The sequence below is a fragment of the Epinephelus moara genome, chromosome 4, assembly GCF_006386435.1.
Source record: "Epinephelus moara isolate mb chromosome 4, YSFRI_EMoa_1.0, whole genome shotgun sequence".
NCBI classification, from domain to species: Eukaryota; Metazoa; Chordata; class Actinopteri; order Perciformes; family Serranidae; genus Epinephelus; species Epinephelus moara.
Window position 1 is genome coordinate 37,965,382 of NC_065509.1, and position 13,680 is coordinate 37,979,061.

Sequence of the window (13,680 nt, forward strand, 5' to 3'; positions counted from 1 at the left end):
TATACGGCCCGATGATAGACAGCAGGTTGTAACACTGCCCTTGTGTCGTCCTAAAATAAGCCTGGAAACAGCCATCATGGAGGAGAAGCTCCTGGACCAACTGGTGGTACTCCTCATGATCCAGCCTCTTTTTTAGGGTCTCATGTACCCACACAGATCTCTGTTTATCTACTGACAGCCTCTCACCCTCAACCACAGCTATAGCAAGTACCCTCTGCCTCAACATTTTATGGTCTTGCCACTAATAACTGTGAAATTAAAAGAATAAGTAAACGAGGTGCTCCTCATGTTTCGCAACGTGCAAAAAGCTTTCTCTGTGACTGGAGCCTAATCGTTCATTCACAAGCTGTCACACAACTCGTGCAGTATAATCCAATTCTCATTTATTCAGTAGTATGCTCAGTACTTCCCAAGCACATGCATTTTTAGGAAACCCTTAAGATTCAAAACACATCAGTACAAATGGTCTCACTCACGAACGAGCAGTGTTCCTGAGCATGCATGTGTTTGAACTCTGTTTTAGCCGAACTCAAATACACACATATGTTCAGGCACATTCAGGGCTACAACTCAAAGGCCAAAGTGTTTTATATTGTAACATTTGAGCGAAAATGCATGTGTTTGGGAAGTACTGGGTATACAGCTGGATAAATGAGACTTGGCTTATACTGCAAGAGTTGTGTGAGAGTTTGTAAATTGATGCTTTGATATAGTTTTGCTAATGTTAAATGTGGGCCCTGATTATTTCAATTATGGAAGAATGTTTGCCTTTTTTAAATTCTCAGTTCACCATGGGGGCATGTGAGAAAAACAAAGTAAGGTAACTTGCAGTGAGTAATTAATATACAAATTATGGTCAGTTTGTGAGTCAAGTATTACATTAATGCAAGTGACTTGGACACACTTATTCTGAAGTAAATGAGTTAAACACATCAAATGTTTTTTTTAAAATATGTAATTTCCTCTTTGTGTCACTGTCCCTCCACTGCAGGTTGGCACTGAATCAGCGTGTGCTAAGACAAAGAGGAAAGTTTGAAAGATCCATATTTGATTTCTCTAAGATCAACTGCTGAAGCCTTGTGTCAGCCTCTGCTGTGGATTTTGTCCTCTGTCACTTGCAACCAGCGTTTGCTATGGCTTACTGATAGGGTGTGGCACATACCAATCTTGCTTTTTGCAGAACTGAATTTTTTAAGTTGAGTTTACACATATGTGGAAAAACCCTTAACCCTAAGCCTGACTGCACACAACCACACACGCCAATAGGGATTTGCATAGAATAAACTTTGATGGTCTTTTCATGAAGATGTTTTCTAGGTATACAGCTGTTTGTTTTGCTGTGCACTCATACTCATGTGAACAGCAGGTGCTTGGTTTGTCGGCTTCACAGTGTGGTTTCAGCTGTGAAGAAGGCAATTCCATGCTGCAGTGCAAAATTTTGGTAGTGCATTGTGTATCGTGTTTGTGAACAAAAGCAAAGCAAAGCAAGTTTTTTTCAAATCAGATCAAAACAAGTTGCCAGAGCAACCAAAGGTCATTGAAAACATATACGTCTTTAGATTTGTCTTATAAGTGTCAGTGGAGGGGGAACATGTCATTGAGAGTGGATGGCTATTCCAAAGCTTTGGAGCAGCTACCCCAAAAGGCCCGTTTCCACCACAGGAACTTAGGGGTAATTTTACGGGGCCGGGGCCGTTGGTGCGTGTCTCCACCGCAGGAACCACCCCCGAAGGACAGAGTTCCGGAACTTTTACGGGGGCTAAACAAGTCCCTGCCTCGGAGTAGGTACTCAGAACGGCCCCGAAAGACTCCTGGCTGGGGCTTGGGGTTTACTTGGTGCTGATTGGATATACTCAAGGAGGGATGTGATGTCAACAGAAAGCAACAAAATAGCCGGCATTTTTAAAACTCAGCAGACGAGGGTTAGCTCGTTCATATAGCTTCCGCCGCCTCTGTTTTGTTATCGTTTAACTTAAGACTGTTTGTTGCCATTCAGCATTGCACATCCTGGAGACAGTTAAGGATGGATGTGATGGAGCTGGAATCCCCCTGGTCTAGTGGAAGGTTAATTTGTGTGAGAGAGAGAAGGAGCCCAGTGTGCCATAGGAGGTCTCCCGTCAGACAAGGCCCATATCAGCCTAACTAGGGACGTTACTGATGATTATTTGTCAAAAATCTCATTGTGTAAATAATTAGTTGAAGCACCAATAGTCGACCCGCAGTACTATCACCATATTGATATCAAGGTACTTGGTCAAAAACATTGCATTATTTGATTCTCCATATGCCCCAGCCTTAGCTATAACTGAAGTGAATACTGCGTCGCCTCTGTAAGATAAACAACCTGTTTACATGTAAGTAACACCACATAATTCAGAACTGCAACACTTAGACTATAAGTGTTTAAAGGTCCAGCGTGCAGGATTTAGGGCGATATAATAGGATAAGTATGTTTTCTTTACTGTATAATAATCCAAAAATACTACCTGACTTGTGTTTCGTTACCTTAGAATAAGCTGTTCATATCTATTTAGGCAACAGGTCCTCGTGTATGGACATTGCCATGTTCGCCGCCATGTTTCTACAGAAGCTCAGAACGGACTGGCTACAGATGCGGCTATTCACATTTGTACATTGGCCACCGTTGTTAGAAGCTACGATGAGCAACGTTAGAAAAACTCTAATTTGTAGCGTGAAACTACTTCATTCTGTGTCTTTACTGGTTTAAATAACTGGGTCCGTTTGTTACAAGCCCCCTTTTCACCGAGCAGTACGGTAGGGTTCAGTTTGGTACGCTTTTTTCTGTTTCCACTGTGAAAAGTTGTGGATGGTACCAGTGGAACTGTTCCGTTCCGTCCCCATGTTTGGTCCCCCCTCTGTTGGGGTACCTAGCACACAGATCTGGTACTAAAAGGTGGAGCTGTGAACACTGCAGTCTGATTGGTCAGTAGCGGACGGTCACTCTGCTCAGGGCTGAGTTGTGTCTGGTTTTGAGGCTCATGTAACCACTGTTCATACTGTGGAGAGTTTTATTAGTAAACTGTAACTATAAAATGAAAGGATGTTTTGCTGCCTCTCACAGCAGCTGGAGTCTGAGAAAAAGTAACTTCATTCACTGTGCCGACCCCATCACCACTAGACGCTAAATTTGCCAAAATCTTACACGCTGAACCTTTAAGGGGCATTTCTTCAAACTGAAATGTCAAGTTTATAACTTGATAAATATATATTACTTTAAAGAACAAACAAATAAATAAATGAAATCAGTAGTTTCTCGTCGGTCAGGCAGGGTGAGGGCTTCTCTAGGTGTGTCTTTCTTACTCATTTGTTGCCCATTGCAGTTGTGAAATTCGAAAATCCCACTAGTCGCATTCTTACACTGAAATACACAGATGTTCTTCTGTTGGCACAGGGTAATGTTTTTTATTTATTTATTAGGTTTATCAAGTGGGGGAAGTCAGCACAGAATCTTTGCTCACAGGTGTGAAATACACCTCGGTAAAGTTCGATGAGTTTGTTTGTGTTGCTGAAATCCCCCCTCGTCATCTGGGAAGTCCGCAGTAGTGTTGTTTGCAGTGAGGACACCTGCACCAAAACATGTTTGCACCTGTCATTGTGAAAGTTGTCAGAGGTATTTGGATTGCTTTGTTGCTGCATACTTGCATGTTCAAGTGCTTTTTTTGTGGTAGTTTTCTCACCACAGGATTCAACCATGTGTGCACGCATTGTAAACCCATCTGCTTTAGATGATTAAGGACGATGATGATGAAGGTGAATATGGACAGAAGGACTTTGTATTGATTTGTTTCTCAAAAGTGCCCAAACAAAATTCTTCCCCTCAGGGGACACAAGCCTGATTACATGTTTTTTTATTTATTAAATAAACAATAAGACCCAATGAGGATACAACACATATAGCACTACAATATCAAAACAACAGGGAACATGATTTTAATGAGTCCAAACAGTATGAAAGCTGGCTGGAACATTTCATCCACTTTATAAGTGGTCACATCTTATTCACATGGCAGTGGCTGAAACTTGGCTGCAACGTGGGGCCCTCTGGTGGTGGGTACGGGCAGTTCAGTTAGTATACAAAAAAAACCCTGTCAGCCTTTTACAGAGTTGCAACAATAAACGGATTTAATCACTAAGTTAACAATGAAATCAATTGCCAATTAATTTGATAATGTTAAAAGTCAAAATCTTCTGATTCCAGCTTCTTGAATGTGAATAATTTCTGGTTTCTTTACTTCTCTGTGACAGTAAACTGAATATCTTTGGGTTGTAGACAAAACAAGACGTTTGTTTGGACGTGATTTTGATCAACATTTTCACTATTTTATGGCATGTTATAAACCAAACAACTAATCGATCAATCGAGAAAATACTTAACAGATTAATCAATGATGAAAATAATGGTTAGTTGCTGCCCAAATATTGAATGTTATTTATTTTTGACATAAAAAGTCATCTGAAAATCAGGTATGATTGCTGATTTATATTTTGGCTTGTTATCCTGTGGAATGAATCTTTGATAACTTGTACCATTGCACTATGTAAGATTTCACATTACATTTTGGTGCTTCTTCTGCTGTGCAGTGGTTCTTCAGTCAGTTGACGCCAATTTGAAAATACCAAACTCTCAAAAAGTGACGCAAGGTCACCGGGAGAATCGATGAAGACGATGTAATGACCACAAATCAGTTAAATTCAGTTGTATTTATAAAGCTCAATGTCACAAATCACTTTTGTGATGGAAATGTTGTACTTCATGAAGAGAAATGTGAACTGAAGTCACAAGCAGGAATGTTCAATGTAATTGTGACCTGTGACCCTTTGTGTTGTTTCATGACACATGTAAGGCATTGAATAATCACTCAAGGTATTGAATATATACTCAAGGTTATCACTTCCTTCTTTGTGAATGATTCCTTTAAGTGCAGAAGGGCAGAGTGATAACACACCCACAGAGACAGATAAATACATAGCTTTTCTCCTTAGACATTGAGTCTTCACTTTGTAACCGACCTGCATGTTGCTCTGTGAATGCTCCAAGATTAAACCCTTGTTTGGATTTTGAGCTGACTCCGATCTCCTTCCTCCAGTTCTAAATTATTGCAGAATTATTTTAACAACTTTTTGTCTCAGAGGGCTTCAGCGCGTACGACATCCCTCTGTCCTTGAACCCTCACAGCGTATAAGGAAAAACTCCCCCAAAAATACCCCCTTTAATCGGGAAAGAAATGGTAGCAACCTCAGGAAGAGCAACTGAAAAGGGTTCCCTCTTCCATGACGGACAGACATGCAATAGATGTCGTGTGTACACTGTAATAGGACATTCAAAAAATGTTAACCATGCTTTCCATTACTAAGGCAGAATGTCCACATCAGGAATATTAGATTTAAAGAGGTCAAGTTACTAACATTAAACATCAAAGGTCTGAACCTCATAAAGTGCTAGTTTGGTGAAGCAGACAGCTGTCAGACAGCCCTGTCCTTTGGCACTACATTTCTCAGCCACAGAACTTCCATACGCATCTCTCTCTTTCGCCCCATTCAGTCTCCCTCTGCAAAAGTTCGTCTCTATACTCTCGTTCATGAGGGTCTCCTCGTCTCTCCACAGTGAATGACATAAGGGAAGGGCTCTCTGACAGCGAGGTAAAGCGGTGGAAATATTCTTAGTATAGCATCCATTTAAACTGATATGGATTTTTTTCAGGTGAGTCTTTATTGTAGGTGGCTTAACTACATTGTGCTGCTACCCTCGTCCACAGCAGTACTTTACCAAGCTTCTGTGTCGGCACTCCTGCCTTCTCCAAACTTAGGAGGCACCAACCGCCATGTACTGAAGATAATGCACTTATTATGGATAAGTACCTCATACAACCCTACTTGAAAAATCTGAGCTATCACTTTAAGGCCTAAAGTTCTAGTAAAAGAAAACAAGACAGAATCTTTTGAATAAAAGAAATAAGAGTCCTTTCTCTTTATTGATTTACATTACATTAAAACACCGACAGATTTCATCCCTAAGGTCTTCGTCGGGCTGCTGAAGTTTATTTTTTCTGCCCATGTGCTGACCCTTTTCCTCAAGAGAACCTGTGTTTTTTCTTGAGTCTCATGATAAAGACAGTCATCGAGCGCACTACTGCCTCCTTCTCTGTTTTAATAATGTTCATGGTGGCGAAAGCTGACACATATGGTCAAGGTGTGTAGTGCTACTTAGACACATCTCTCGGCAGACAGTAGCAGGGTCAGTTGCTTCATGCTGTTGTCTCTCTCACGTCTCTCTTTCGCTGTTGTTCTTGCTATTGAACAGTCTGCGCTCTGTAAGCAATCGATTTGATTGGCTCAACTGAGTGATGTTATTGTCGTATTAACTGTATTAGCTGCACCTGAGATTACCATGACCATCAGAAACCGACAGTGCTTATTGCATATTATTATTTATTCTCATCAGTTTATCAGAAATTGATCTTGAGCCCAAATAGAACCGTCACTCAGTCTGGGTCCGGACTGGGACCGGTCAGCTGTTTGGAGATACCCGGTGTATGACATGGACACATTTTCCTTGCTGCCTTTTGTTTTTTTTCTTCAGGATAGGTAAATCGGCAATGGTACTATTTTCAAGATACTTGTACGATAACATATGCCAAAATAAAACAACTGAAAAGGATGTTCATGAAGGATGTTCAGGTTAAATGTGGCCAAAGTTTCAAACAATGAGGTAAAGGTATGTAGAAGTAATCCCTGTGGACGCAAACCATGTGCCGTCCTGAACACCACATTACTGTTTTTTTTTACTCTCTGGCTACAGAATGACGTCATAATGTGCCAGAATTCTCTATATGGTCATCAGCTCCTGCGAGTGTTTATCACGTAGCCTACACTGCCACATGAAGCTACATGCTGACGTCAGGGAAACGTAATCTTGTTTGCTGATGTTGTAAATAATGCCCTGGTTCGGGATTATATTCTTGCGGCAACATGTTGGTTGTTTTAGAGGCTTTTATTGTCATTCCCCGGCTGCAATGAAGGTGCAGAGAAGCCGAGATACGGAAGACCCGGAAAACGCCGACCAATCAGAGTAGACTGAGCTTTTTCGGGAGGGGTTTTAGAGGGACAGGTGTTAAAATGAAGCGTCTTAGACAGAAGGTAAATACAGGTGTTCCAGCACAGATGTGTGGAAAATAGTGTTTTTTGAGCATTTAAGCATTTAAACATCTTCCTGTAGAAACTTTAAATACTCATATGAACCTGAAAATAATCATAAACAAACTTGTGCAGTTAAAACAGAACTTCCAGTGATTTTGTCCCACAAATAAACCAAACTATAAACCTCTGTGTTGTAATCTGTTTAATATTTCAATGGTGCAATTATTTCAATAAAACATCCTGTTCTAAGGCAAGTCATACATAGTAGAAATATCTTTGTATACATAATATTCTTTGAGAATTACAACATATGAAGTAACTTTCACTTTCAGTGAAAAAGAGGGAGAAAACCAATCTAAACTGCCAAGTCCACTGGGTGGCGGCAAAGCAGCTTTCCTGATAATACAATCAAAGCTTGAGTGGTTTGAACACCACTATCTAAATAAATATTAAATAAGTTAAATATTTAGAAGGCTATAACATGTTTAGCATCTTTTCAGTGTAGTGTCCTCTCTACATTCAGTCTTCGGTCACAAGACGATCTTCAGCTCCCTCAGACCGTCCCCAGTCTGGTTAGGCCCTAAAGAGGGAAAATAATTATCAGTCATTGTTTCATATTGTCACATCTTTACAACATTAATGACATCTAGTGCTACAGATTCCCAGACACCTTTTCCTCAAGCTCCAGTGAAAACAATTTTTAAAAACACATTTTTTTGCAAAATGTGTCCGCTTCAAAAAAGAAAATCCCCTTTACCTTTTCAATAAAAGTCCTCAGTCTGCTGAAAAATACTGTGGCATTGGTCTTTGGGTGCAAGTCGCAGTCTCCGCAGGTGCACTAAAGGCAAACAGGCAAAACAGGAGAAATTAACTTAACAACACACACCATGCTCAATTTTTATATACCTGAAATAATAAGATGCAAATAAATTAAAATGAAGAGGAGAAAGTATTTTCTCTTACCTCAGTATTTCTTGAATTGTTCAAGGTCAGACCGTTAACCTGAAATGGATGAAAGAAATTTGTCAGTCTAAAAAATGTACTGAGATTCTTTTAGATATTTTGTTTATTAAATCCACCCCAACTCCACCAGTTTACTTACAGTGAGGGTGTGATTGAGGCTGCTGTAAAGTTTGCCTTGATATTTTTCGCTAATGTTGAAGTGCACCCCCATATTGGCCTGGAAGCATTTCAGGGCTGACAGACAGCAGCAGTCCTGTTACATGAGAAAGAACACAATCTTTGTGAATAAAACATCAAGACCACACCCACGTATATCAGTGTTCTTTGTCCAGTTTGGTCTCTTCAGAAACATATCAAGAGCTTTAATATATGAAAAATGGAAACATGACATTTTTTAGTTCATGTCAGTGTTCTGTTTAAATCAATGTTACTGTTACTTCATTTAAATCAGTGGCAAAACTGTACCTTTAATGCTTGTTAAATTGGTTTAGGTAAGTTATTTTACAGCAAATTGGTAAATGACACACAAATAAATGACAGGTTAATCATTTAAAACAGGATAGAGTTTCAAAAGTTGTATTTTTCAAGCATAGATTTAGTTCACTAACAATCAATTACCTTTGTTAATTTAAATTTTTTTGTCTTACATCTCTACATTAATCAGTTTGAGGGAAAAATCCTGCCATCAAAACATTTCCAAGAAAGCTGTTGTTACTGGTTTCATGTCATGACTTGTTCACTGCAGTTGACTTTCCAATCAGACACATGCATAACATTTTCAACTGAAACTAAACCAAATAAACTTTCCACTATTTTAAAGCTAGGTTTCTGTTCCCCAATGTGCTTTTGGATGTTTTTTCTTCTCAACTGTTTCCATCTAGAAATCTTAACGAACGTGTTGACACATTTTTTCCAAGCTAAACAGTTTGTTTCTGTTTAGATGCTCGTACTGCCATGTATGATGCTCATGAACCCAACTAGCTCGGGTCAAAGCATGGTGTTAGGTAACAGAGTGTCTGCTGGGAGAATGAATAGGTTATTGTTCTTCAAGGTGAGAAGAGAACAAGATCAGCAATAGGAACAGCTGAGTTTAATACTACCTTATTGTAAGTTATATAGAAATTCTCTATGGTGGGAATTTTGCATTTTACAGTCAAAATCAGGTGCGATTTTTGCTCTGTAATGTCAGGATTTTTATTGAGCTCTGCTCTGCAAACCAGTGGCTTCGCACCCACTCAGGGATCCTTATCATAAGCGGTTTAAGACAAGCAGTAATTTGCCACTTATTAAACCAAAGACTGAGTCAAATGTTTTCTAGCACGCCAGAGAACGTTTTGAGTCGGTGAGGGAGTGTCATGGTTTTATCTGCTCACTGCCTGATTACTCATCACATTTCACTTGAGAGTGCAACGGAAGCTGTGAGAAAATACACTGAGCAAGCTCTCGACCTGACTCAGTCAGGAGCCTGACAAGAAGAGGGCTGATGTGAATTTACAAGCAATGCAGTTGATCTTAACAGCCATATATTTAAAGTCAAGTGCACATAATTCAGTTATGTAGAATTGTTTTTTTTATTTATATTTTGAATGAGTCTGAGGGACTGCAGGTTGTTCCACTAGTCCTGCTAATTATTTATTAAAACTTTAATAAGTTTTTTTTACTTGTTTTCTGTAACACTGTTTAACTTAAATATTTTAACCATGACACTTAATAAACATTAAATTTGCACAGGTATTAATTCCAATGATTAACTCTTTTTAAAAGAAATACATTTCATGTTTTCTCTACTAAATACAAAAATTATATTGAAAAATATATATATATATATATATGCCCACATTTCAGTTTACACGGGAAACAAGATTTTTTTTTTTTTCTAGGTTTAACTTTGTCCAAACTGCATATGCAGGTGTGAGCTTGCCTCAGCTGTACAGTATACAAACAACCTTAGAGCAGTACAGAATTAATTTATTTTGATGTTTAATTAAAAATCTAACAAAAATAAAATATATTTAAAAATGTCAGCTTGTAACCTGCAAGCTAAGCCTTTAACTTTTAGCCTGCACAGCTGATTAGATACACTCTTTGCCCAACACAGTCTCTGTTTTCACACATCATTTGATGTACTCCTACAGTAGCTGGCACATGACAATTAGTAACTACACTAAGTGGGAGAATAACAACAATGAGTAAGCAACCACAAATATTAAGTGTGGCGGTGACCATACATTATTCTGTTTTGTAGACAAGTTAGTTTGGCTTACCTCAATATTCTGTGGTGGGGTGTGCAGATCCAGCTTAGTGTGCTGCAAAACACAAACCAAAAACGTTGTACTGAGTAATGAGAACTGCGACCATACATTGGCAAAGTTGTGAAAAAATAGATGAACCTACCTGCTGTTTTTTGACTGTATCCACCAATCTCAGGATTTCTTGTAATTTTCTCTCAAATTTTCTGTTTGCCGTTGTGCTGGCCAAAGAAGTGCAGCAGACTGCAAAAAGGCAAAAAACAACCAACTTCATGTTTTCAGTGTGAGCAGCAGGCACCAGATCACCAAAAGAGGCTTTTCGAAAGTTTTGCTGGAAATGCAGACAGTTGTGTTGCTTACCTTTTTATACTTATCCCTGAGGACACAGGAAAACCACTTGCAGAGAGTTGGAAAGCTGCAGAAACTGGTGTGTGTGAGTAATGAAATTTTCTTTTCCACTGGCAGTCGCCACTACGTGATACGAGAGTGGCGTCAAGCCGCGCCTGCGTGGGGCCTATAGATGCAAGTGTGTGAACGTAAAGTTGTTTGAGTGCACCCGACAGGAAACTACAGGAAGACGGCACTTCCCATTTTCATTCTGAATCAGTGGAGCCGCAGCTCTACCGTGTCATAGGTAGTGTTCGTAGGTGTGGTATTGACAATCTCAATGCATTCACTGCATTACGGCCACCTACACAATACACGGAGCATGCTGCAACAACAGGAAACCCTTATAAGTATTCAAGATAAACCAAAAGGAGAAGTGAGGGGATGGTTTGTTTTCTCAGTGGAGGAGGGAGTCCACCACTCCACAAGAGTGGAGAAACTTTAGCCATATTTAGGAATATTACCTAATATCGTTTTGAATGGGCTTTTTAGCTGACACTTCCCTTCTCTTATCTCACTGTTACTCATCAACCAGAAAAAGGTCATCATTCTGTGGTTTCACAAAGACGAAGAAAAGTATGCCGTCAAGTGTCGTGCAAGTCTGATTGGAGATGCCCTGAACAGTGGTCACATGAGTTATTAAGGACAGTGCTGTCTTAACATAGGGACCTTTTATGCTAATTTTGAGGTTCATGCTTGTATTTTGACTTTCTAAGAGAACATGTTTACATGCTTTAATGGTCAGAAACACTGTATTACCACATCCTGGTGTCTCCACACCGTCACTGCAGCTGGGGAATGACTGTAATTGAAAATAATGGCACTTTCTCTTGTTAAAAATCACCAATATAAGATTCCAAACACAACCAGATAGATTCCAGCAGGAATATGATCCAAAATCGTGGAGAAGTTGCAGCATTGGTAACCAAGTTTACATGTTTCTCGACGTTAGCGTCAAGCTATATGTAGCAATGTACTTGCAGCTGGGGAATGACTGTATAGTGAGTATAGCAGTTTCTCCAGTTCAAAATTAAAGCTTTTAAACATAACTGGACATGTTCGAACAGGAATATGATCTGAAATCAGCGAGAAATTAACAACGTCAGCAACCAAGATTACATGTTAGGTAGGTAGGTAGGTAGGTAGGTTGATTTTGACAACAATTAAAAAAACATACATGAGTAAATGCAGATCATTTTCATATACATTAATTAAAAATCGTCGAGGATTAAAATACACAATAAAGCCCAAAGGCTTATTTCCATTGTGGTCCTCGATGACCCCGACCCTGATGTTAGCATGTAGCTACATGTAGCAGTGTACTTGGGAGTGACTGTGTATTACAGTCTCTCCCATTAAAAATCACCAAGAGAACCTAAACACAACTGGACATGTTTCAGTGAAATATGATCCAAAATTGGGGAAAGATTTACATCAGCAAAAATGTATATATTTCCCTGACGTTAGCATGTTGCTAAATGTAGCAATGTAGGCTATGTACTGTAAACACTTGCAGTAATGTGCCTGGAACAGATGGCCATATCAAGAAATCTGTCGTGATCTGATCCCATTTTGTAGCCAAAGAAGAAAAGCAGTTGAAAATGGACTGTAGAGTGCTCCAGGGATGACCTGTTTCTGTAGGCTGACACAGAAATTAGCGTCACCCTGGTTCCCTCGTCAAAAAGCCAATGTGATTTTTCCGTTTTGAAGTATTGCAGAAAATAAGCTCTGTGGCAAACATATGTTAATGATACTCAGAGATAATCTTCACAAATAAACACCCTTTTTATGAGCCTAAATGCAATCAGCAGAAGTAAGACGCTAACGTTAGGCTATAAAGGAACTACACTACAGTTGCATGACCTAACGTCACCACCCCGGTGAGGCTTTAAAGCTGTGGTCGACGTGATGATGTTCTGTAGTCTCATTTAGCCACTTGTTAGCAACCGCCTTTTTTAATACACACTATAGCTTAAAAATTCTCGTATAGGGTATTCAATAACATATTTTATGTTGTAAAAAAAACAAACATGAAAGTCTCTAAAGTTTGTGTTAACCTCAGACCTTATTTTCAGCATCTCACCAAAAACCTATTGACTTTGAGATGAAGTTAATGTTTTAGGGCTCATTCCTGGGGCACTCTTTTTTAAACAGTCTGAAATTTCACAATAAAAGTTGTCAGACCTTATGAGGTTTAATTCATCAGACTTGCCTACAGAGAACAGCCAAATACAGTTAAACATATGATTAAACCATGAGGTTTACTTCTACATTATGCATTCATGTAAAAAAAAAAGTAGGTGCAGCAACTATGGATTAATTGATTCAAAAATACAAAAGCAATGTATTTAATCTTTTAGTGTTGTGCAAGTTATGAAAGAGGATCTTTACAGTCAGTGTTTCAGTATGACATTTACTCCTCATTTGTTGGAAATTAATTCACGATTATCAAGCTTCACTATTGAAAACAGTGACACACACACATTGTAGATGTCCATTTATTAGTGTCACATGTTTGACATTGATTAAACAAACTTTCATTTAACAGTAGCAGAGCAGTCATAGCGGGACGTGTTTTTAATGTTGAAATAATGAGTGAAATGACTTGTTTCGATGCTGTTGTTGCTGTAATTCAGAACACAATTGAATTGCATCTACTGTAATGTCACTGTTCTTAATCGTTAAGAAAAAACTAATGACGTAACATACTGACAAAACAACCGAACCCAATGATTTCCATGGAAGCCCACATTGCACGTCAAGGTATCAGGATATGACGCTGTCCTGTTTACCAGCATCAACGCAAATCATCTCACCAGAAAATAAGCTCGTTTTTAAATATTTGCTCCTGGTATCAGCACATCCTGACGACTGTACCCTCAATAATTCTCTTGTATGTTTGACATATCCAGTTTGATATTGT

General features: G+C 39.1%; 1 protein-coding gene across 1 annotated transcript; it reads right to left on the reverse strand.

The window, feature by feature from the left end:
* Window positions 1-7,536: 7,536 nt before the first annotated feature.
* On the reverse strand, window positions 7,537-10,670 carry il21 (interleukin 21). Its single transcript, XM_050041846.1, has 6 exons — window positions 10,516-10,670; window positions 10,386-10,427; window positions 8,261-8,374; window positions 8,122-8,160; window positions 7,916-7,996; window positions 7,537-7,738 (listed from the first exon to the last, which is right to left on the reverse strand). The coding sequence occupies exons 1-6, from the start codon at window positions 10,642-10,644 to the stop codon at window positions 7,712-7,714; spliced, it is 432 nt and encodes a 143-aa protein (XP_049897803.1). The 5' UTR covers window positions 10,645-10,670; the 3' UTR covers window positions 7,537-7,711.
* Window positions 10,671-13,680: the final 3,010 nt, after the last annotated feature.

What these genes read in the sequence shown, in the direction of transcription:
- il21 (XM_050041846.1), bottom strand. Translation starts at nt 10,644, where the DNA reads ATGAAGTTGGTTGTTTTTTGCCTTTTTGCAGTCTGCTGCACTTCTTTG. An exon ending in ATACAGTCAAAAAACAGCAG is followed by an intron (nt 10,428 to 10,515) that starts GTAGGTTCATCT and finishes TGTGTTTTGCAG; the next exon opens with CACACTAAGCTGGATCTGCA. An exon ending in CCCCACCACAGAATATTGAG is followed by an intron (nt 8,375 to 10,385) that starts GTAAGCCAAACT and finishes CTCATGTAACAG; the next exon opens with GACTGCTGCTGTCTGTCAGC.